This window comes from Microplitis demolitor, chromosome 7, assembly GCF_026212275.2.
Source record: "Microplitis demolitor isolate Queensland-Clemson2020A chromosome 7, iyMicDemo2.1a, whole genome shotgun sequence".
Taxonomy (NCBI): domain Eukaryota; kingdom Metazoa; phylum Arthropoda; class Insecta; order Hymenoptera; family Braconidae; genus Microplitis; species Microplitis demolitor.
The window spans coordinates 11,264,360-11,289,748 of record NC_068551.1 but is presented as its reverse complement, the minus strand read 5'-3'; the positions used below and the strand labels follow the sequence as shown (position 1 = coordinate 11,289,748).

Below are 25,389 nucleotides of genomic sequence, written 5' to 3'. Positions count from 1 at the left end.
TATATTATAATTGTTTTTTTATATTTTATAATATTCATAAAAAAAGAGAGAGCATGGTCAATTTCTTTCAGATGTTGCATCAGCATTAGAGAAATGATATTTAATATTAAAAATGAAAGTAAATTCAAAATTTCCTAACAGATCCGGAAGCATTTCTTTTACACGATAAAAAAATATTAAGTCATTAGACCACAAGAAGCTTATTGTATTTACTCATTTATATAGATAGATACAAAACGATTTACCTCAATAAAAATTTTCAAACGGTTCACACATGTTCTATAACTACTTGTTACATGCGATATATTTAATAATAATTTTCTCATGACGATAATATTTATAAGCTTCTGGAAAGTGTCTAAGACTTTTGTCCTACTTATCAATAATTGTACGTGGATTGTGCTGCCATCCAGTTATTTTCCGGTATTGTCAAAGATTACAGTCGACTAGAGCCTAAGAAAATTATTTTTATATATTTTATTTATTTCATGTTTGTTATTTCCAAAGTACGTTTTAATGACTTTCATTCTTTTCAAAGATGTATTGCTTCTATAATATAAAAAAAACGGTAGCTGAACATTCAAATTAATGAATAAATAGTAATAGATGGTTTAATGAATAATTAATATATTTTAATTGTTCACTTTTGTTATAAAATGTTTACATTAATAATTAAGATACATCTCAAAATTTAACAACTAAACGTATACTTCTTTATATATGTATATATAATCGAACAAGCGGCTATGAAATGTGTCGACAAGCCCGGTCTGACCTGAGTTTGTGGACAGTGTGTCCCTCGATAAACGGGACTTTCAGTTTCTTTTAGAGAACCGCGAGTGCAAGATCGACCGCGCGCAAACAACGCGGCTATACGCGCGTGAAAGTTTTACATCAAAAGGACAGCCACTGTTTTCTGAAATAGGTACTTATATGAAACTAATACACTGATTGATAACATTATTTGCAACCTTATATGATGTTTTTCTTCTAATTCGTAACATACATTAGGTTACATATTATAATTTAAAAGTAACAGTGCTAAATGTTAAATACTTGCCTGTATCACAGTAGATTCATAATTTACACATTTATTTAAGTCTACTAGTTTTAGTAAATAATTGCACGTACAGGTGCTAGTATAATAAAATTCTATGTAAATATGCCTTACCTTTACCTCGATGACGATTTCATCGAGTATTCATTCAAGCATGTAGACGTTACTTTGTACTTGTTGACGCAATAGCAGTGATCGCTCCTTGAATACTTTACCATAAACCTCACACAAACATTACTAATATCCGCTGTAAAAGTTATAATTTTAGATATTACATGATAAAGCGTGTCATTGCACCCCCCTGAATAGACAAAACGATTTCCTCAATGATGAATGTATATCTATATAGTATTAAAATTAAATCCTTTTGAATTGTTTTTAGTCATTTTTAATCGTTTTTTTTTTTTTTTTTAATCAGGGCCCTTTGTGCTCTTTGTTAAATATATTATTAATTTATGTTAATTTTCTCTCTCTCTCTCTCTCTCTCTCTCTGTAGATATATATATATATATATATATATATATATATATATATATATGTACATACTTTCATGGCTTTGAATTTCAAATTACTTAGGGTATGATCTCACTGTTGATAATCAATAATCTCATGACTTTCTCCAAACTTTTGTCACGTTTCTTCCATCTACCTTTTAATGTTTTTTTAACTCTCACTTGACTCATCTCGATTACGTTGGTATATTATCTACTATTTTTAATTTGGTTTTTACTGAGAATAAGTCTATCCTTTACGATAGATATCTTTTAAAATTTTATCAGGATTAATGTTAATTTATAATTCACCAAAATTAGCCTACAGTTACTTCATTCATATTAATAAATAGTTTAGAGATAAAAGTGGCATTGACTAAAATTTTTTTTTATTCTAAGAATTCAAAAGTAGGTATTAATTGATTCCTTTTATTTATTATTTATGTTCGCTGCATAGGATTGCATAAATTTTTCATTTTTTTTTTTTTTTTTTTTTACGATGAAACGCATGGCGCCTGAATAAGTACTTACAGCCGCGTCTTCTTTTGCAAGACAAGGACGTCCCTGACTTGTGCGACCATGTCGCAGCGCTCGAGTGAAAGTTTGTAAATCAAATATTTTTCTGGAACTCATTGGGTGTACAATTGACTAACTGAAAAAATAATATTTCATTTTTATAAATTCATGATTTTTTCATTTTGTTCCATTTACTTAAATTAAATTTTTTTTTTTTTAATGAAATAAAAAAAAAATATTTAAATTAAAATTATAGGATAAATTTAATTAATTCCAATAATACACAATTGATAATACAAATAAATTGGTATATAATTATAATTCATTTAGAAGAATTAAAATTTAAATTATTTGTCACAAGATCTTGATTTTACTTTTGTTAACAATTAAATTTTGATATACAAAATAAAAGTTAAATTGTACTTAAATTTATATTTTCAAGAGAAGTGAAAGTTACGTTATTTTCACGCCTCCGTATTTTGCCCGAACAGCAGCGATGTATCTTCAGAGATATTTCAACTTGCTCGACCTTGCGGGGCGCCGATGGGCCTTATTGATTTTACTCCCAACGTTATTTTCGTATACGCATGAATACGCAATCGAATACCGTAGCATATTGGGAGGAGATACTGAAAAGCAAAAAAAATGTAATTACTAAAGTTTGGACATATTCTCTATATTTTCGTACCAATTGATTATTTGATATTATTATTATGATCGATATTCCCGCAATGCATTGGCAGTCATTAAGTCTATTAAAATAGTGAAAGCCAAAGTAGTACAAAATAAAGTCTACAAGATATTAGTTGGCTAGTTCGATCGACACCCGGATTTAATCAAGTAGTATTGCTCAGGAAAAAAAGTATTGCTTAAAATAACTATGAACGACTACTGCTTTTTATTAGTTTGTAACAACCTGTTTCTTTTACATAAATAGAACTAATTTTTTACATATATTTACATTACATAAATTAAGTTATCCATTGTAACAATAATAATTTTTAATCTGAAATTATTATCAGTTTATTATCATTTATGTCAACAGAATTGAACAGAAAAAAATTAAATTAATAACCAGATGTTTTACCACTTTAGCTTTGTCCTAAATATATTATGAATACAGTAGAATAGTAATGTAGTATGACCACGTCATCTACCTTGACCACGAACGCAAAAATGTCCGTAATACCCCTCACTATTACGTCTTAATCATTAAGTTTCTTTATAGGCTTGGACTTTCGAGAGCATTCAGGTGACTCCTGTAACGAGTTTTCGCTAGAGCGCTCAGGTTACTTCGACCATGCAGACGGCCTTTGCCAAATGCCCTCGCGCCCATCGACATTCCTTGGCTCCACTATGTAATAACGTAAACATCAACAACAAGACAACGTGAAAGTTTATACGGCCACCGCCGAGGTCCCGATTAAATTCAGCGGATGTCAAGTAACTCTTGATATATCTTATCCTCATCATCACGATACAAATGATGCCTATGCACTACCTGCTCAGTAGCAGGTATAGTGTATATATAATATATACACTACTATTTATTATACTCTTGTGTCATTCTAAACACAGAGAAATTTCGTAATTGTTTTTTATAGCCTCGTCGGTATCATGCAATAATAATTCATGTTTATTCGTTTTGTTTAACACTAGCTTACGCTATGGGGCTTCAAGGAAACTAATATCGTGTATTTAGTTTTCATTAGATACTTATATCTATCGTTATGTCACAACAATCAATTATAATTACTAACAGGTCGGTTGGGAAAAAAAAACTTGTACATATATAGTTTTTAGATACTTTAACGAATGACAAGACGCTATTTATTTTTCAAGATGATGCTACAGGACCCGTTCATAAAATACGTTCGCATTTATGAGGAAGGAGGGGGTGTCGCTTACTGTGACAAGATATGACAAGGGGGGTTGGGAGGTCTAAGGAAACGTGACGTTCATAACTCATCCAACAATTTTAAAAAATTTTCTCTCGGGTTTTTTTAATTTAATTTTTTTTTTTTTGCTATGATAGAAAGTCATTCGTTTCATATTTGTAAGTATATAAATATTTCTATGCATATCTCCGTCATAACAGGAGAAGGGAACTATCATTTTTGACACAACATTGATAGGGGGATCGCAGAAAATGTGACGAAGAGTAGGGAGAGATTTAAAAAGGTAAAATTTTGGGTGACGTATTTTATGAACGACCCCACTCTTGTGATTATTAAATTATTTAATGGCTTGTTATTCTCTTTTTTTCAATACACTCTAATAACAAATGCATAAAATTATTGTTACAATTAATCTTATTCCAGAGTTTATTTAGAGCAGATAAACAAAAATCGTGTAAAAAAAGAAAAACAAAGGATGTGGATAATAATGGGCTACTTGCGGTTAGCAGCAGGCCAAGTTGACTGACAGTCCTTGGAGGAGGGAGAATGTTAAAGTGGGTACTGACACTGGATGAACCTGCATCAAGTCCATGCGGTCTAGTGGCATTGACGTATAAGTGTAAAAAGCGTGGTGCCGTATGAGGGAATGCCCCGGTGTGGCAAGACACATCCAACTGCTGGCCAGTCCACAAACAATGGAGTCGGGTTAACGCCACAACTTCATCAGGACTACCATCGCTGTGACGTCGAGTGGTGAGCCAAGAATATTATTAGTAAGATAGGGTGACGTGTATGTATGTATATATGTATATACATATTCCTTTCACTTTTAAAAAGTCGAATCTAACGATCAGACTTAGTCACACTACGAAATGTAGGTGAAGAATTTTTTGGAGTCTACCATGTATATACACTTAAATCAAGATGATTATAGAAAGTAATATAAACTTGATCAGTTTATATTCTAACGAGGTGACTTATATAATTGATGACTGAGGCATATAAATTATTAATTGATAAAGATTCAACATAGATTTTATTAATATGTAATTTTAGGTCTGAACAGGAAGCAATAGATGCGGAAGTATCCCAATTAGTAAACGGAGGTGCGGCTGCCCTTCATAATCTTAAGAGATGGCGCAACTCAACGAGTTCCGGGTATTCAAGCCATTCGCCGCCACTCTCCGCTGGTTCATATTCTACATGCTGTGCTTCAGTCCTCCGAAATTCCGCAGTTGGGACACTTGGAGCGGAGGCCACTCTCGGTCTAGCAGTAATTCATGAAGCAGAAGCAATACCACGTCCTATTTGGCCTTGTTCATCTATTTATCGTAGAGATTTACACTTAGTTGGTTGCGAGACACTCGACTGCGAGGGCTTATCTGCCAGTTGCAGTTACGCTCGCGCTTACACGTACGCCAGTCGATGTCGCAATGCTTGGCAAGACTGCCAGCCTTCTGCCCATACGGCACAAGACGTCCTCTTCGAGCTCTCACGGACCCTCAACTCTGTCACTGACGGTGAGTCCGACATGACGCCTGAAGAAATTCTTCGTGATATCTCGCGTACTGTGCAAAAAGGAATTGAAACAAATGGTACAACTTCTACTGGTATTTCAAGTGAAGAACACATCTATCGGTTATCATCATCTTCATCCAGCGTCATTGGTAAAGATTCAGTAACTGTTAATCCTGTTAATTTAAAGTTATACAGTAAACCAGGATACGCTAATCCATCTGTGCCATCTTTTAAAACATCTTATCAGTGTCTTCATGAAGGAAAAACACTTTTACTTAAGTCTGTTGCTAAATCTCAAGAGAAACATCGCAAACACGAACAGTGTAATAAAATACCAGCGATTTTTCTTGTGCCTCATTGCAATAGTATACATACTGCACATACGGTTTCTAATTATAATACCAAAAGTGTCGAAAATACTAATGATAAAGATGATAATAGATTAATTAAAATACGTGATAATTTGCAAGATATAGAACATAACAAGATGGTTCCTAGAATTGAACACACACAGGATAAAATTTGTTATAATTCTGATGAACCAGTATATTCTACGGTAAATATTTATTATTCGAAATTTATGATTTTACTATTAATATTCATTAGGGTGGTCCATTTGCAACGACTATTTTTTTTTTCACTCCGACCTCAATATATTGTTGTAGGCGTTGAAAAAAAATTCCCTGCTAGTTTCAACTCTTAATTTTAATTTTAAGCACTTTAAATTTGATTTTGGAGTTTTCCCATCAAGAATACATAGGAAAGTTAGGATTTTTTTTTAATTCTTTATAGATCAGCTGCATTTCAAGTTATCGGGTCGCCGTTTGCGTCATTTTGTAGGTAATTTAATATTCTTTATAAGTCTACTTAGTAATTTTACTAATACTGTAATCGTTTCTTCTATATTGGTTCTGAAAATAATTTCTTTAATAATATTTTGGGTATTTAGTTAATATTAACTAAATAACGAAATTTACAATAAAAATGCAAACAATGATTTTTTTAGAAAATGTGATTCTCTACAAAAAAAGGTATTTTTAGTTACGTGGCTCAAGTTCTTCGTTCACGTGATTTTAAAGGGATTTTATTAATTTTGTAAACAAAATATTTTTTTGAAAATTCGACCAAATTTCTTTAAAAATTCAAACTTTAAATCAGTAAATAATTTTTAACTTCCCGCTAAGAAAATTGTAAATTTTCAAAAATTCGGGAAGTTATTATTTTCACTCCGATTTTCGAAAATCGAGTTTTCATCAGATGTCGACGTTTTCAGGTCCTAGGAAGCAATTCTGACTATTTTCAGAATGATGTCCCAGATCATTTGATTATGTAGACTGAAAAATATTGGCAAATTACGAAAAAAAAAAATTTTTTTTCTTTAATTTTTTAGTGTTTTCTCAGAAACGACTTAAACGATCGATTCCAAAATCTAATCAGCTCCAGAATTTGATAAAACACGTCGATTACCGCATTAGTCATCTCAATCGGTTAATGCGTTCGAGAGATATCGCGGGAGAAAGAAATGGTGAAAACCGGTTTTTTCCAATTATTTTCGAAACGACTGACCCGATCGATTCCAAATTTTAATCAGCTCTATCCGGGGAAAATAATTAAGATCTGACCAGATATAATTATATCTAATCAGATCTAATATTTAGACATGATCAGATCTCATTGTATCTGGCCAACCACCGTTTATATCCGGTCAGATTTAATCAGATATAATACATGGAAAGAAAATTATGGTAACTATTCCTAGTACGTTTATGAAATATCATCCCATACCGTTATAGTAATGATTACTTGGGATTATGGGATATAGACCCATACTTTCCGGGAAAAGTTCCCATAAGTATGGGAAAAATTCCTATCATTAAGGTAACAGTTCTCATATCGCATGTGAAAGAATCATGATACTGATTCCCATACTCATAGGAATTGTTCCCATAAGCAAATAGTAACCGATCCTATTACCCTATTGTAATGGTTCCTAAGTGTATATGGAATAAGCCCTATATATTATGGTAACTATTCCTATAATATTATAGTAAACATAACCAACATATTATGGTAATGGTTACCATAATGTATGGGAATTATTACCATGATACTATGGTAACCGTTGCCATAATAATATGGTAACGATTACCATAATATTTAGAAATTATAATAATTTTTTTTTTTTTTTTGTAAGAAGCGTTTTTTTTGTATATTACAAAATATTACAAAATTTTAAGTATACAAAAAAAATGCTTATTACAAAAAAAAAATTTATTATAATTTCTAAATATTATGGTGACAATTACCATAATATTATGGTAACCATTATCATAGTTACATGGTAACGATTACCATGATTACATAGGAACTATTTCGATACCATATGAGAATTATTCCCATAATTATAGGAATGATTACCATAAAATACATGGGTGCCGTTCCTATAATCAACATTTCAAAAAAAACCGGTAAGGTTAATTCGTACAAAAAAAGATCTTTTTGAGAATTTTTTGTAACGACACAGTTAAAATCGCTTTATTCGAACTAATGGTACATTTAACTATGGTGTTCGAAGAATATTTTGTGAAATTTTCACGAAAAAATATTGAAAAATACGACAATGGCATGAATTACTCGGACGCGCCTCAGAAAAAAGTAGAATCGCGGTGCTCCTCATAACTTTGTGCTGGATCATTTGAAATCAAGGGTTCAAAGTTTTTTCTTTAGATAAAAGTTTTCCCCAGGTAACACTGGGAGGGCTTTTCTAAATTCGAATTTTTCACTTTTTTGGAACCCTTAAGGGAAAAAACACGATTTTTTAGAGAAAAAATTGACTCATTTTGTTATTAAAAAGTACGAATTATTAATAAATTTCAAAAAATCTCTCAAGCGTTACCTCGTAAATTATGTACAGATATAGTGTTCAAAATTTCAAAAGGATCAGTGCAATTGTTTTTAAGTTATCATGGACACCGGACTTTGAAAACGTGAGTTGTGGGAAAAACGCTTTAAAATTTTGAACGCTAAAAATTCTGGTATAAAACATCTATAAGCGAATTTTATCAGCTTACCTCATACTGACAAAATTTGCAGTACAGGTATAAACACGTTTGCATTTACGTTGAAATTTCTATAAGTATAACTGGGAGGTTACATTAGGTATTATATAGCGAGTGAAAATCTGCCACTGAACAAGTGGTCGGGTCGAATAGGTATAAAAACCGACAGGTATATAAATACTGTCAACTTCGTCAATTTTGCTCCAATCGACTTGAAATTTTGACACAATATTCTTGAAATATCATGCATTCAGTTTAAAAAATATTAAAAAAAACGAAAAAAAAAGTTTTAATACCTTACCCTCTCCCCTAATATGAATTACGATGTGAACATTGTATAATTTGAAGAGCAATATTAAATTTATATAAATAAAATGATAGAGGTCTGCAGTTGTGCGCGCATCACGGAAAAACTACTGGATTTCAATTAAGTTTTCAGAGTTTCATTCTCTAGACACTTGACCCTTATCAAAAAAAAATTATTGCGATATCTTTATTTAAAATAAAGTTATTAAAGTTTTAAGAAACAATGATTTTTATAAGCACTGCGTGTTCAGTGATGCGTGTTTCCTTGCCGCAAAGAAGTGGGGCAAGCGGTGTAGTGCGCATGCGTAGGAGAGGGAATGTCTCTTCTACCTCTGCCTCATAATAAAGTTAGGGCCGACTGTTATGGGGCTAGCCGGAGTACATATTATCAATTGACTCTATCCTGTGGTTTTACTATTTACATTTTTTTTTACATAGAAAAGTGCAAGAGAATAAGAATATTTACTGATGTTTCAACGGTATATGCTAGGATAGTGATATCAATAATCAAAACAAAATATAGACTTGGGATTGCCACCTCAAAGTTCCAAACATTCGGAAGATAGATGCATACACTTTATTCACTAAATAAAATCTCAACGATTAACAATAAATTGAAACATTATTATTTTTTTTTCGTCAAAATAGATAACAATACATAAAATTGAATAAGTTCAAACATTTCTTAAGTTAAATTATCTATTATCTTTGTATTTTTAGTTTAATTGATTCCCGGCTCAAATATAAAACTTGATTTAAACTTAGTTTACCAAGCCGAAATTTTGAGACGTTTTTAAACGAAACGATTTATTCAATGATATATGTATATGGGGAATTCCATGCCAAATCGTCCTACCAATGGATTTTGCATCTCCGATTTGGCTGAAATTGGGTCACTTTTTTTGTACCACTATAAAAAGGTTTTAATGAATTTTTTCAAATTTTTTCATCTAGCCAATCGGGAGATATGAATATTTTCAGATTTCGGAGATTTTTTTTTTATAGCCATAACTTAGTGAAAAATTGTTCGATTTGGGTCTTTTTTCTTTCAAAATTCGTGTTTCTTGTTGAATTTTCTAGAAAATTCATGCAAAAAAGTATTCATTATGAATTCGATTGTTTTTTTATTATTTTAAACTTAAAACAGCGATTTTAAGATTGTTTGTATCCTTCGATTTTTGAAAAAAAATTTTCAAAAATATTACTCCCCAAAACATGAATTTTGAGCCTAGTCTCGTAATGGGATAATGATGGGTTATAATTGTTTTTTAACTTCCTGCTAATAAAATTGAAAATTTTCAAAAATTCGGGAAGTTATTGGTTTCGGTTAGAATTCCAAAAACCGAATTTCTATTAGATCTTGACGTTTTGAGGTTCTAGGTAGCTATCCTGACTAATTTCACGATTATGTCCCAGTGTATGTAGATGTGAATATACGTCCGTATGTAAATATCTGTAACTTTTGAACAGATTAATCGATTTCGATCGATAAGAGGTCATTCGACACGCCTTGTTAATATTTATAAGCTGTGAAAATCTGAGCTTAATCAATATGGTGCGTTCGGAGATATTTCAAAAATAAAATTTTTCCAAAAATTTTTTTTTTTTGATAATTTTTAATTTGCTCGATGGATTGATTCCAAAACCTAATCAGCTCTAGAACTTTATAATCCGCGTCGAATGACACCTTAACGATCAGAATCGGTTCATCCGTTCAAAAGTTACAGATATTTACTTGGCGCTAGACTTATTAACTCTGGGGAAAGCTTGAAATCCAACCTTGGTCCAAGTCTGTCTAAGCATCGAAATGATAACAACGAGCTAAGCTTGGGTGACAGCGCTGTGCCAAGACTGCGTCTTAGTATTGGCCCAATATCGAGAGCCAGTATTGTGCCACGACTGTTGCTAAATACGCACCTATGCTTATTGAAAATAAATTTAAAAAAAAAATATTTGTAGACATGTTCGTGATGGTAACATATGGAAATAAATTTGTACAAAGAAAAATCAGGTGGATCGATGAAACTAATTTTTTTTTTTGCATTTGCTGGATCTCGAACCTAGTCCTTAAAGGCTGGTAGGCAAACGTCTTATCCACTAGGCTGCTACGCTAGTCACAAAAGCCAGAAGTTTTTAGGTACCATTTGTTATTTCGACTGGTAAACCAAGGCTTGTCACTTGAGTATTGGCTGAACCGTGCCCCAAAACTGGCAAACCAAGGCTTGTCAATTAAATGTCTGCTGAATCTTGGCCCAAGACTGGCAAACCAAGGCTTGTCAATTAAATGTCTGTTGAATCTTGGCCTAAGACTGGCAAACCAAGGCTTGTCACTTGAGTATTGGCTGAATCTTAGCCCATGGCTGGCGAACCGAGGTTCGTCACTTGAACGTTGGTCGGATCTCGGACCAACCTTGGGAGGCCGAGCCTCGGTAGCCCAGTATTGTGCCAAGACTGGCCCCGTTGTCAATATTTTTTTCCTACAAGGGTTGTCGTTACTTCCTGCAAGTTAGGCGTTCCAAAGGTTTCTCAAAGTTGGCTTGCCAAGCTTAAGGGGAACTAGGGACATCTATGGCAAGCCGAACTTCGATACTTGAATGTAAATCTTTCACGTGTACTCATAATTTTTTTTATCTACTTATAATACTAGTGCTGGATAATTTCTATTTAATTGGCAACTTTATTTGATTAATTTTTTATGTTTCTTCAATAATAAAAGAAAAAGAAATATAAAAACTTTATATAAAAAGTATATTTTTAATCCAACCAACAACCTAGGTGAAAAAAACATAAAAAATATAATAATATAATAAAAAATTTTTTATTTTTATTTATATTATTTTTTATATTTTTGCAATTGAATTTTCTATAGATTTAAAATATATGATTAGTATATTTTTTTCATATTTTTTATATATTCTAAGATATATTTGAGATATATAAAATATATACGAAAATCGGCTAAAAGTTAGCTATTTTAAATATATATTTTTTATACGTATTTTATATATATTTGTATGTTTTTAATAAATTTTTTTTATATGAAAAATAGATTTTTTTTTATATTTTAACATATAATTTTTTTATATACTTTTTTCATGGGGGTAGAGCCTATATGCTTTTTAAAGAATTTTATACAAAACTATATAATCAAAATTACACATATCACAATTACTGATTCACCTGATTTTATAGTGGACAAAAAAAATAAGAAATGTTTTTGTTATTACTAATAATAGATATTCAATCATATTTTGCTGTTTTAAAAGTGATGTATTCTTTCAATATCATATAGCACAAGTAAACCTAGTAGTCACTGTCGGTAGCGTAACCTAGTCGTTAGTGCGTCGGTCTTTCGTTCGTTAGGTCCCGGGTTCGAATCCCACTAAAGCTGCGTGGATAGTTGATAAGTATAGTGTTTTTTCTCGAAATAAAAAAATTCTACTAGATTAGGACTTAAATTAATCACATAACTGATGATTCCCGCAGAACCAAAATGATTTAACAAAAAATACAAAAATCGAGTATTTTTTTTTTTTTTTAATTTAGTTTAAATTTTTATGCTCGGTCGCTTGAGAGTCACTTAGGACCTTTCAGCAAGTGTGGCTTCCAAACTGCCGCCGAATTCGGAAGCCAAGTAACCCTGAGTCTCGCAACTGCGTTACTTCCCAAACATCGGCCTTGTTTGGATGCCTCACTTGCCACAAGTTTGACATTCGGCATGCCTCATTTGGAGCAAACTACTACACCTTCCTACAATTTCTAGTCTTCGAAGACAAACTTGACTTTTTTTTGCGGAGGTATGAAATACATTGAGTTTTCACCTTGGTTTCGGCCTAACTGACTTACTTAGTCACGATTTGTGACGAAAAAGTTTAAATCAAGTCGAAATTGACTTGATTTTGACTTATATAAGTTAAATTATAAGGTGAAAACGTTGAAACTAAAGTGAAATATGAAAAACACACTTTACATTAAAAAATAAATTTTGCTTTTAACTTGGTTTAGCAAGTCTAAAGTAAGGCGAATAAATAACTTTTTTTCGACTTGGTTCAGAAAGTAAAAATTAAGGGGAACGACTGTTTTGCACGGCGTGAAGATGAATAAGCCTGATTAAAAAAAAAAAAAACGATTCAAAATAATTCAAAATGATTCAATTATACTATATAAATATATATTTAACATTGAATGAATCGTTTTCTTTAATTAGGGAGTTCAAACTAAGATCAAAAAAGCTCTAAAAGTTGAGAAAAATTGAATTTAAGTCGAAAAAGTCGAGATCTTATCTGAAAATAGGTAACTTCAAAAGAAAATTAGGTAAAGCGAGCTTAAAACAAGTTTTATTTTTTGCCCAGATTGTTGAATAACCCATGTAGGAGCTGCCAGAGTTGAACGACGGGGCCCTCCTTGGCCCAGCACTGGGGAACCTAGTTTTGGCACACCTATAGTGGCCCATGCTTGGCTCAAGATTGGGTACTCAGTCCTGGCCGTTACAATTATTACCCGAGCTTGGGCCAAGACTGGGTAACCTAGCCTTGGCCATCCAATGGGAAGCCAGTCTTGGGCCAAGGTAGGATTACCAAAGTTTGGTTATACTTATGGTTTAATAAGTAGATCATATTAATGTAGCAGTTCAACATTAGTAGGTTCGTCCAGTAGCTATCGTTCGGACTCAGCAATCGGAAGGTCGGCAGTTCGTGCCCGGAACCCAGCAGAATTTTCACCGAGTTTTTTTCACATCATTTACCTCCTTTAGATAATTTAAACATTAATGATCATAAATTCTGCGAGGTTAATAATAATAAAATTTTTTTAAAATTAAATTTATTCGTTTCTTCGATGGGCAAGGTCTGGCAATAAAGTCTGGGCCAGGACTGGAAACAAAGCATGGGCCAGGCCTGGCAGCCAAGTACGGGCCAAGTCTAGCAACCAAGTCGGGCCCCGTGTTATCATTCCAGAGTCCTACCAAGGCTGGCTTACAATCTTGGGCCAAGGTTCTACATTCTTGGGCCAAGCCTGGGCCATGCCCGGGCCCGTCGTAGTTTTCTCTCTGGGAACTTACAACATGAGCATGATAGACATCATAGAAAAATCAATTAATTCTGTTTAACAAAAATTATATTTACGGAATTCGGGAGATTTTATTTTTAAATCAGGGATCGGAAAACATTACGCGATTTCGGGAGTCTCCCGATCAAAACTGGAGAAGTGGCAACTTTATGTAGAGTCATCTAACATTACAAAATGCCCAGCGAAGCAGGCGGGTAACGGCTAGTAAAAGAATAAAATAATTATCGTTTGGCAATTGGATTCGAACCCGAGTCCTTTTGAGTGCGAAGTATCAGGGATTTGGGGCTAGCCCACAGGGCCATCCAACGCCCAGATTTTTTTAACTTCCCGCTAAGAAAATTGAAAATTTTCGAAAATTCGAGAAGTTACTGGTTTCGGTCCGACTCTCGAAAACTGAATTTCTATCAGATCTTGACGTTTTGAGGTTCTACGAAGCTATTCTGACTAATTTCACGATGATGTCCGAGTGTACGCATGTGTGAATGTACATACGTATGTACGTATGTAAATATTTGTAACTTTTGAACTGATGAATCGATTTTGATTGTCAAGGTGTCATTCAATGAGGCTTGTTAATATCTAAAAGCTGTAAAAAATTGAGCTTGATTGGCGAAGTGCGTTCGAAGATATTCCAAAAATTAATTTTTTTCAAAAAAGTTTTTTTCAGATAACTTTTAATGTACTCAATAGATCGATTCTAAAATCTAATCAGCTCTCAAACTTTATAAGTCGCGTCGAATGCCCCTCAATCATCAAAATCGGTTCCTTTGTTCAAGAAAAACCATGAACAAAAGAATTAAAAAATCCTATTTTCTTCCCTACGGCCGGAAAGTAGAAACTTTCGGGCCGCTGCGAAGCCTCGGCCAACAATTACATGTAATCTGAGACTTCTTTTGTTTTACTGGCCTAGGTATGTAGTATAATATTTCTTTAGTTCTTTTGAAATTTCTCAAAAACGGCTTGATAAATGAATCTCAAAATCTGATCAGCTCTAGAACTCAATGAATCGCGTCGATTGTTGACCTAACCGTCTCAATCGGTCAATTCGTTCGACAGATATCGTTGGAGAAAAAATGGTAAAAAACATTATTTTTCAAAAACAACGACATGCAAAAGTATATCCGAGCTCGAAAATTTATTCACACATTTTTTCGAGCTCAAGGAGCTCGAAAACAGCGGGAAGTTTTAAGGCTGGCCCGTAAGATCAACTGATAGATCGATTTTTAACTTTCCGCTAAGAAAATCGATGATTTTCAAAAATTTCGGGAAGTTATTGTTTTCACCCCGATTTGCGAAAATTGAAATTTCATCAGATGTCAACGTTTTGAGGCCTTAGGAAGCTATTCTGACTATTTTTAGAACGATGTCCGTCTGTGTGTGTGTGCGTGTGCGTGCGTGCGTGCGTGCGTGCGTGTGCGTGTGTGTGTGTGTGTGACCGGTCTATAACTTTTTAACTAATGAACCGATTTGGATGGTTAAGGCGGCAATCGAAAGAGCTTGTTGGCCATCAACTTTTCTGAAAATTTCAGATTTTTTGATCAAGTAGGCTCGAAAATATTTGCGAATTACGAAAAAAAAAGGTTTTTTTTTTTTGTTTTTTATTGATTTCTCAGAAATGACTTTTACGATCGACTTCGAAATCTAATCAGCTCTAGAACTTAATAAAACGCGTCGATTGGCACCTTAGCCATCTCAATCGGATAATTCGTTCCAGAGTTATCGCGGGAAATAGAAATGATAAAAAATAGTATTTTGCGAATATATTTGAAACAACTGAACCAAATGATTTCAAAATCTGATCAGCTTTAAACTTTATCAAAACGAGTCGGTTGCTACTTCAAACATAAAAATCAAATCATTTGTCAATGAAATATCGTGGGAGAAAAAAATGGTAAAAAACGTTTTTTTTCGAAAACAACGGCATACAAAAGTATTTTCGAGCTCAAGAAGCTCGAAATGAACGGAAAAATTTGGGGCTAGCCCGCAGAGTCAACCGATAAACCGATTTTTTTTTTATAACTTAACCCATTAATGAAAATACGAAGGACTGAATTTGATAAGCATCAGAAAAATCGTTGACAAATTTTTCATTTATAAAATTAATAAAATCCCTATATATATCAATATATCGCTTGAACGAAGAACTTAGGCCACGTAACTAAGAGGACCTTTTTTGTAGAGAATCAAATTTACTAAAAAATCGTTATCTAGATTTTCACTGTAAATTTAGTTATTTAGATCATATCAACGAAAAACCCAAAATATTATTAAAGAAATTATTTTCAGAACACGGAAAAAAATGAACTATATAAATTAAGAAGTGACAGGTAAAATAATAATAAAGTGATCAGTAAATATTATCATTCTAAATAGTGATTCTTTAATTCATAAATTAAAACGTAAATAATTATAGAATGAATATTAAAATTTATTGTCCATGCAAGAAAAATTACTATTTGAACTTTAAAAATCGTAAGTGATACTTAGAAAATCGACGCTACCTATTATAAAATTTATTATTTGGAATGTTAAAATTCCCCATATTGACAACTGCGTTCCGGGTTATAATTTCAAACATTAGTTTTTAAAGTTTATTTTTTTTCGTGATCCAATGCAGAAAAAACCATTCGGATCTCTGTAAAATTACTAAAGATACTTTTGAAGAGTATTAAATTATCTACAAAATTGAAAAAAAAATCCAAACTTTCCTATGTATTTTCAATGGGAAAACTTCAAAATCAAATGTAATGTACTTGAAATTAAAATTAAGAGCTGAAACTTTCAGGGAATTTTTTTTTTCAATGTTAATCCAGTCGAGATAAAGATTCTTGATGGTCATAATTCCTGGCCGATTAATTTTTCCACAGAATGATTCCAAATATGCTAAAAGTACGACAACTGAAAAAATCCAACAAAAAAGTGCATTGCAAATATGTTTTTTTATAACAAAACGATCAAAATTCCGGTTTTACGCAAATATTTAACAAACTCTAGCACATGGATAAAAAAAACCTTAATAAAATTTATAGAAAAAAAAATAAAATGAGCCTATACGTAGAAACTTAAATATAAGCTCATTTTATTTTTTTTTCTTTAAATTTTATTAAGGTTTTTTTTATCCATGTGCTAGAGTTTGTTAAATATTTGCGTAAAACCGGAATTTTGATAATTTTGTTATAAAAAAAAGAGCCGTCCGGCCTCACCCGGAATGGAAAGGTAGATTTCTTAAATATATAAATACAATAAAGCTACAATAGTGTAATTAATACTTATTTTGTAAGCTTAAACACGAATTTTGAGGCAATGGGTTATGCCTGATTATTTAGAAGTTATTAGAAGACTAAGCTAGAAAAATAAGCTTTTTTATTTTTTTTGAAATTTTCGATATCATCAAATTGTTAGAAAAGATGTTTCAAAAAATCAAGTATTACAGTGAAAATTAAAGCTAATCGTTCAAATTTTGAGATACTTTTAACATAACTGAGTTATCATTTTCGGTTCAAAAGTTATTTTAGGATAAAGCCAGAAAATTCATTTTTATGAAAATCAGAAAAAATTTCAAACACCCACAACTTCTAAACTAATCAACCGATTGGGCTCATCTTTGAACTTGATCAAGGTAATCGTCCAATAAATAAGGGTATACAATTTCATTAAGATCAATTAAGAATTGCGGGTGCTATCATGATGACAAGGCGCGTTATATTGTATATATATATATATATATATATATATATATATATATACACACACATACATATATATATATATATATATATATACATACATACATACATACATACATACATACATACATACATACATGCATACATACATGTATTTCTAAAGGAATCTACCTAAAACATATTTGCAATGCACTTTTTTGTTGGATTTTTTCAGTTGTCGTACTTTTAGCATATTTGGAATCATTCTGCGAAAAAATTAGGTGACCAGGAATTATGACTAGCAAGGGTTACTTTTTGGGCCTAACTCGACTGGACTATGTCTACAATAATATTTTGAAGTGGCAATGAAAAAAAAAGTAGTTCTAAACGAACCACCCTAACATTCATACATAAAATTTATTAAATTCAACAATAATTTGTTCTAGCAGCTGGACCTCAGTGATGAAAGTTCTTCTTATGGTGCAGTAAGAAACTCGTCACATAAAGCTAATTGGAATCAAGGCATAAATGTTTTTAATAAAAGCTTAGATTTTACATTAGACGGTCATAGAGCTGAAAGATTAGGTCGCTTAATTGCTCGCGCTAAACGTAGACGACAATGGTGTCGTGCCCTCACTACCATCTTAGGGCTAGTCTTTTTTATATTAAGTGTTGTCGTTGTTTCCATGTCTGTTACTAAAGGACGTAAAATATTTGGAAGCATGTAAAGTCAAGAATAATTAGCAACTCATTTATCAATCAATATTAATTTACCGATTAAAAAAAAAATTAAGTCGATTTAATCTGTACAATTAATAGATGAGCATTCAAAAATTTATGATTGAATGTAGTATAAAATAATATTTTCAGTAGTTACTGGTGAATATTTGTCACAATTAATTTTAATCATAACTACTTTATTGCAAAAGATAGTTTTTCATACTGATCTTTGGCCATATGTATTTCATGGTACCTTATATTATATTATACATATATTATCATATTATAAGTTAAGACGTGTGCGAGATTTATAAAATAATCTTAGCAAAGCAATATAATGGCTGTGACCATGTCGTTTGCATTTCTATATAACATTTATAAACACAACATATTAAATACATATCTCTTAATTTTTAAATAAATTTAAATCTCTACTTAATCCTACCTCAATAAATGAAAGAATGATATAAATAATTTAATATTATCGATCAACTAAAATTCTCAGAATAATAAAAAACTATTTATTCGATTTTTGATAAAGTATATGATTATATGGGTGATTCCGTTCTAACTGTGATTTTTTTTATTAAAACTTTTAAGATTTTGAAGTTAAACTTTTTCAATTTTTTTATGGACATTATTTATCTATTTTACTGTAAAAATAAAAATCTGAGAGGATTTTACTACAACTTGAAAGCGTCAAAAACGAGAAACAATTTTCAAGTTTTGCGTTCCATGGTACTGATATAAAATAAATTCGGTAAAAATTGTTTGAGAAAATTATTAAATTCATTTATAAATTCTGTTGTAACACTTTTAAACTCTTCTTTTAATAAATATTTAACACATTAATGATGATTAATAACGATTAACTTTATAATTTATGGCAACTATAATTTATTTTATAGAATTTACTAAAAAAAAAAAAAAAATTAATTAATTAAATTAATAAACATTGAATAAATGAATTGTCGCTTGTATCAGGTAGCTTTTTAGCATGAAGTATTGGTGCCACCTGTATTAAAATAGTGCAATCAGCGCCAAGTATTCATACCGTACCTGGTTACAAGCGTACTTTTTCCTTTTCTACTTTTAGTAATCTACCAACATACATCTCTCTTAAATAGATTTCAATGCGAAAATATCAATATTAAATACATTTATGTTGCAAAATAATTCTATGTAAAATTATCTCTGTGTAAATTTATTCTATTAAATATAAATATATGCTAAAATAATTCATGTCCAAAATATCTCGATACTATATATCTCTATGAAAATTAAGTCTCTAGAAAATTTACTATAATATGATAGAATTAGGTGTTAACATATTTATATTATGAAATTTCTCCATAACTATACAATCCTCCTTAATATTTCTCTATTCTGCATATCTCTATGAAAAAACGACTCTATGAAAAAATTTTTCTATTTTAAAATTTTTCTATGTTGACCAAAGTCAGTTTCAACATTTCTTTATTAGAAAAAATAAACTAAGTTTTACGAATGATTTTGTATCTTACCACCGGTAATCGCGTGGCGGTACCATTAAATTCCATCAACAATACAATAATAATGATAATAATTTATTTTCATTATTATTGATAATAATATTGAGAATATGATTGTATATAATGTAATTATATATGATCTCATATATAATCATATATACTCATATCACGTGCGAAATGCCAAAAGGGCATACCACAGCAGTTAGATAAGGTTTTGTGGCAAAAGGGCGTGTAAAAAAATTTTTTTTTCCATTCAACTCAAAATCATTGAAAACGTCAAGATCGATAGAAAAATTTTTGGAATTACTAACGCCAAAAAGGCGTATAAACTAAGACATGCGCTCTTTTGGCTTTGGGATGTCTTTTTCTTTTTTTAAGCTTAGAAAATATTTAGAAAGCGATTGAAAAAAAATAAAATAAATTATACGCACTTTTGGCATTTTGCACGCGATATTTATTATGATGATAATCCAGGTTTTTCGCAATTATCAAGCACTCTCCATGGTATATTATTTGAATTTATTAACACGATATGACATTTCATTCATTCAAAATTTATTTTCCATATAAATTATGAAAAAATACTTTGCAAAATTCGTAAATTTAAAACTATTTAATAATCAAGTCCTCCACCCAACGACTAAGTCACCGTCAGCTTTTAGCGTCACTATTTAAAACCTAGTCTATTTTCACGCCGATACTTACCCGCTCTGATGACTGTACATGCATTTTTTATTTTATTGTGTTAATTATTTTTTTTCATTGCGATGTATGTTTGAGAATTATTTTATGATAGAAAAATTTTGAGATAGAAAAATTTTGCATTGAAATGTACAGCTATAGAAAAGTTTTTTAATATAAATAATCAAACATACATTTTTATTATCCTATAGTAAATTTACATATACTTATTTTACATAGAGATATCGCATTTGGAAATATTTTATAAATGAAATATTTTTGTAACTATTTGTACAAGTTAGAATTATTTTACTTGGATATAATTTGTCAGGAAAAACTATTACAACATAAATGTATTTTGTGTAATTATAAGTCCATAGAAATATATTAATTAGAGAAATTCATAAACAGAGTTTGCTACATAGAAAAGTTCGTTGGTACGCTTTCCTGTTTAGAAAATCTCATAGAATCCAATAGATTCTCATAAATTCCCATAGAAATTTTATGAGAATGAATGAGCCCTATGGGAAGTGCTATAATTAAGTATAGGGCCTTATACATACAGCTATAAGAATCTATCGGATTTTTTAAGCAGGGTTGTAACCAGGTACGGTATGAATACATGGCGCTGATTGTACGTAAACGCTTCAGATGGCATATACTATACCATTTCAGAAAATTTACAATCCAACTATCGTAATTTTTGTGGCTTGTATTGTAAAAACATAGAGACAGCACTGTAAATTAAGAGGAAGAATAAAGGAATAAATATTATAATCAAATCTTATTTTTTATTCTTTTACTATTTACGATAGTAAGATTGTAATATTTCTTATTGAATTTTATACAACAAACTCTTAATGAAATTACGATAGTGAATAGTAAAAAATCTTTTAGAAACTGTAAATTCTCGTATCATATATTTGAAAGTTACAGATAATAAAAGTATAGTCCAGGATTACAATAGTAATATTGGAATTTCTCGTCGAATTTTTTTTTCGTGTGTAGTTTCAGTAGATGTAGTGACGGCTTTTGATGATGACGATGATGATTGAGATAATGAAGTAGAATTTATGGTTTTTAACGTTATAGAATTATAAGTTGTTGATTGTAGATTTATTAATGTTGTTATTTTTTGAAAGTTTTGTTTTCTACTATTATTATTGGAATCATCTATATATCCTTCGGCTGCAGTACCGATGCCTAACCACCAAAACGTTTTAATTCAGTTATATTTGCCCCTGAATTCACGAGCAAAGTCGCTGATGTACGACGTAAGCAACGTCCTGTATATTGTTCTGGATCTGGTAATTTTAAATATGTAGTAATTCTCTTTGATACTGCACCAATTTTATTAATTCCTATGGGCTGCTGAGTACACTTGTTATTTGTTACATTAAAAAAAAATCTGTTGGTTTTTGTTGGTGAAGGTCGAAATATCATATATTTTTTGACTATTGTGTAAAATTCACCATCGATGTCAAATCTTCGAATATTATGAGTTGTTGTAGCGTTAATTTGGATACTTGAAGAAGTACCCGAGTCTTGAACATCAGTTATATTTAATGCACAAATTGCAGCGTTTCGGCATGCTCCAGTAAAACCAAAAATTAAAATAACCTTATCAACAAGATATTCATCATTTGATGCGTCATTTAAAAAAGTAAATATTTCTGTCGAAGACAATATTTTTGATTTTTTATTGCAAAATCTTTAAGTTTTGCGTAATTTCCAATATTAACTTCGTGATGTATATTTAAAGTGCTTTTCAACATTGAGAAATTGCTCTCAATGTTGAAGGTTTTTTTGTTTTGGCTAATTCAGTAAAATATACTAGTATAACTCTTTCTGAAAATGATTTGATTTTGTTGACCTTACGCCAATCTATAAACATGTCATATACTTGGTTGTATTTTTTTTTTTTTTTGACTTTATCGGTAAAAGATCCAATGAAGCTACATCACTGCATTAACAAATTCCGGCGAAGTCGATGGTTCATTTTCATCTATTTCACTTTCACTCATTTTTATTTTTTTTTAATTATAGTATTTATATAATTAATCAAGATTATTTTTTTATTTAATATTAATCTACGTCACTCTGAGCTGTCAATTATTTTTTAACCTATTTAACAAAAGTAACTAGGGTTTTTATTCAGGTTTGTATAGTGAATTGTACACAATAATTAAATATAGTTTGATGAATTTCTATAGTTTCGGACTTTCCGTTGTTTTAATTCACGACGGCTGTTCATTAGTTTTTCTGGTGGATCGTTTCCCTGATTAAAAACTCCGATTGAAACTGATTGAAAATGTCCTATCAGATTTAATCGGAAATTTCTGATTGACATTCAATCAGTTTCAATCGGATTCAATCGAAAACTTCCGAATGATTCTGATTGAAAGTTAATCAGAAATTTCCGATTGACTTTCAATCGGATTTAATCGGATATTTCCGGAAGGTTTCGATTTTAAATTAATAAAAAATTACCGACTCCCGGGAAAAAATAATTTTATATATTATTAAACAGTACAAAATAAAAAAATGGAATATATCAAAATCTACGTTGAATCTATATTAACAATTAGATTGCATGTCATGAAGTAATATAGGATATACTATATTATCACCAAAAATAGTACTTGTCACTCTGTCAAAGAACAGAGGAGTGCTCTTGTCAGAATTGCTTCCAAGTCTGGAATATAATACGTCTGAACTACGTTTCTTACCAGGGACACTACACAAGTGGTAGGCGCTATCTAGTGGCGAGAACCGAACTACTCCCACTTCTATTGCCTAGGACTGGTGAATTTTCTCTCCTCCATATATATCTTTTCTCCTAAGAAATTGTTCTCTTGGTTCAAGCAACTTTTTTTTCTATTAGTTGAAGCATACGAAAATCATTGCGTTAAACACCCACATGAAAAAAATTTATTTAAAAAATATAAGTTAAAATACAAAAAATATATTTTAGAATTTATAAAAAATAAATCAGAAAACTATTTTTTTAAGAGCTTGATATTGAAATGAAAATAACTAAAAAAAAAAGCGAAATTTTGAAAAACTTTATTTATAATAATTTTTGAGAAATGAAATTACCTACAAAAAAGTTTTTATGAGATTTTCTGATAAAACTGATAGTTTCGCCGGAAAAGTAAAAAGATCTCAAAATTTACTATAAATTTGACTTTAAGCTCAAATAACTTTTGAACAGTTAGAGTTATCAAAAAATGATGAGACTTTTGTTGTAGAGCATTCAATTTACTACAAAAATATCTATCGTGCATAATAATTCGTTGATAAGCTTGAAAGTTAGAAAATTCTAAAAAATAAAAAGTTTTTTTCCCATGTTATTTAAATACTCTGTAAATATGAATAAGTGAAATCGGTGAATATTCACTAATTTTAAGTGCAATCCGAACCACTTATTTTAAAAAGTGGTTCGATTGGCACTTAGAATAAGTGAATATTCACCTATTTCACTTATTCATGTTTACAGAGTACAAAAAAGAAAAACGGATTGACGCAAACCGTAGTATTATTATTAAGAGCTTGTTTCAAGGTTGGTCGACAGCATAATAAAAATTGCTAGGTCTCGAGCCAACATTTTTCTCCGCGCACCCGGACAGACATACATGAAAGCGAGTTAATAAAAACATGATAAGTAATCTTAAAAATAAAGTATTATTCACTCATTGTATCCGATTAAAACTGATTGAAAATTTTCTGTCGGATTCAATCGGAAAATAATCGTGAAATAAAATATTATTTTTCGATTGAATCCGATTAAAACTGATTGAGAATCTTCTATCGGATTCTATCGGAAAATAATCGTAAAAAAATGATTATTTTGCAATTGAATCTGCTTACAACTAATTGAAAAAAAAATCAATCGGATTTAAGCAGATTCAATCGGAAAATAATAATTTATTTCTCAATAATATTCTGATTGAATCTGATTGAAATATTTCAATTAGTTTTAATCAGATTCAATCGGAATATAATCGAGAAATAAATTATTGTTTTCCGATTGAATGTGATTGAATCTGATTGAAATACTTCAATCAGTTTTAATCGGTTTCAATCGGAAAATAATTTTTAAAAAATTATTATTTTCCGATTGAATCTGATTAAAACTGATTAAAGTATTTCAATCAGATTCAATCGGAATATAATCGAGAAATAAATTATTATTTTCCGATTGAATCTGATTGAAATATTTCAATTAGTTTTAATCAGATTCAATCGGAATATAATCGAGAAATAAATTATTGTTTTCCGATTGAATGTGATTGAATCCGATTGATTTTTTTTCAATTAGTTTTAATCGGTTTCAATCGGAAAATAATTTTTAAAAAATTATTATTTTCCGATTGAATCTGATTGAAATTCAATCGGAGACCCCGAACGCTCCCGACCATTTCTGATTGAAAATTTGTTTCCGATTGAAACTGATAGAATTCTGATTGAGTTTCAATCAGATTCAATCGGAGTTTTTAATCAGGGTTAATCGCTAATAAATAGTATATCTATATTTATGTAAAAAGCGTACGTTTGTCATATTTTTCACGAACAATGTGGACATTCTTCGTGATATTTATTCTTTATAATGTAATTTTTAACCAATCAAAGACGTGCTTTTTTACCATGAGTTGCAAAAAATAATTTTACAACTAATTAGTATAACTATATACTATTTTTATTACTATTTTACATGGTACTGACAGACACGGTACTGGCAGTTTCATTTTAAATAATAACTGTAATTATTTGGTTATGTATTTGATAATATCTATTGACTGTAAAGTTTAGGCTGATATTAAGTACAAAAATTTAATATTTTGTTCAAAAAAAAATTAATAGTTGATGAAGTTTATCAATACCACGGTATCGACAAGAC

The 25,389-nt window shown here is 30.7% G+C and overlaps 1 protein-coding gene and 1 long non-coding RNA gene across 6 annotated transcripts in view; one reads left to right on the top strand and one right to left on the bottom strand.

Moving 5' to 3' along the window:
• The window catches only part of LOC106694103 (uncharacterized), a 32,017-nt gene extending 11,518 nt beyond the window's left edge, over positions 1 to 20,499 (bottom strand). Inside the window, exons 1-4 of the long non-coding RNA XR_001345370.2 lie at positions 20,240 to 20,499; positions 2,522 to 2,693; positions 2,080 to 2,200; positions 1,172 to 1,304 (exon numbers count right to left, since the gene is read on the bottom strand). This is a non-coding gene — a long non-coding RNA (uncharacterized LOC106694103). The remainder of the gene's footprint in view (positions 1 to 1,171; positions 1,305 to 2,079; positions 2,201 to 2,521; positions 2,694 to 20,239) is intronic.
• Positions 776 to 19,182, top strand: LOC103577980 (uncharacterized). Of its 5 annotated transcripts, XM_014444290.2 has the most exons (7): positions 776 to 925; positions 3,293 to 3,579; positions 3,724 to 3,826; positions 3,907 to 4,245; positions 4,386 to 4,715; positions 5,019 to 6,036; positions 18,024 to 19,182. In XM_014444290.2, the coding sequence occupies exons 5-7, from the start codon at positions 4,609 to 4,611 to the stop codon at positions 18,303 to 18,305; spliced, it is 1,407 nt and encodes a 468-aa protein (XP_014299776.1). In that variant the 5' UTR covers positions 776 to 925; positions 3,293 to 3,579; positions 3,724 to 3,826; positions 3,907 to 4,245; positions 4,386 to 4,608; the 3' UTR covers positions 18,306 to 19,182. The 5 variants fall into 5 exon arrangements, with proteins under 5 accessions (XP_014299776.1, XP_014299778.1, XP_014299775.1 ...); XM_014444292.2 differs by lacking the exons at positions 3,724 to 3,826; positions 3,907 to 4,245 and having other exon boundaries at positions 3,293 to 3,507; XM_014444289.2 differs by lacking the exons at positions 3,724 to 3,826; positions 3,907 to 4,245.
• Positions 20,500 to 25,389: the final 4,890 nt, after the last annotated feature.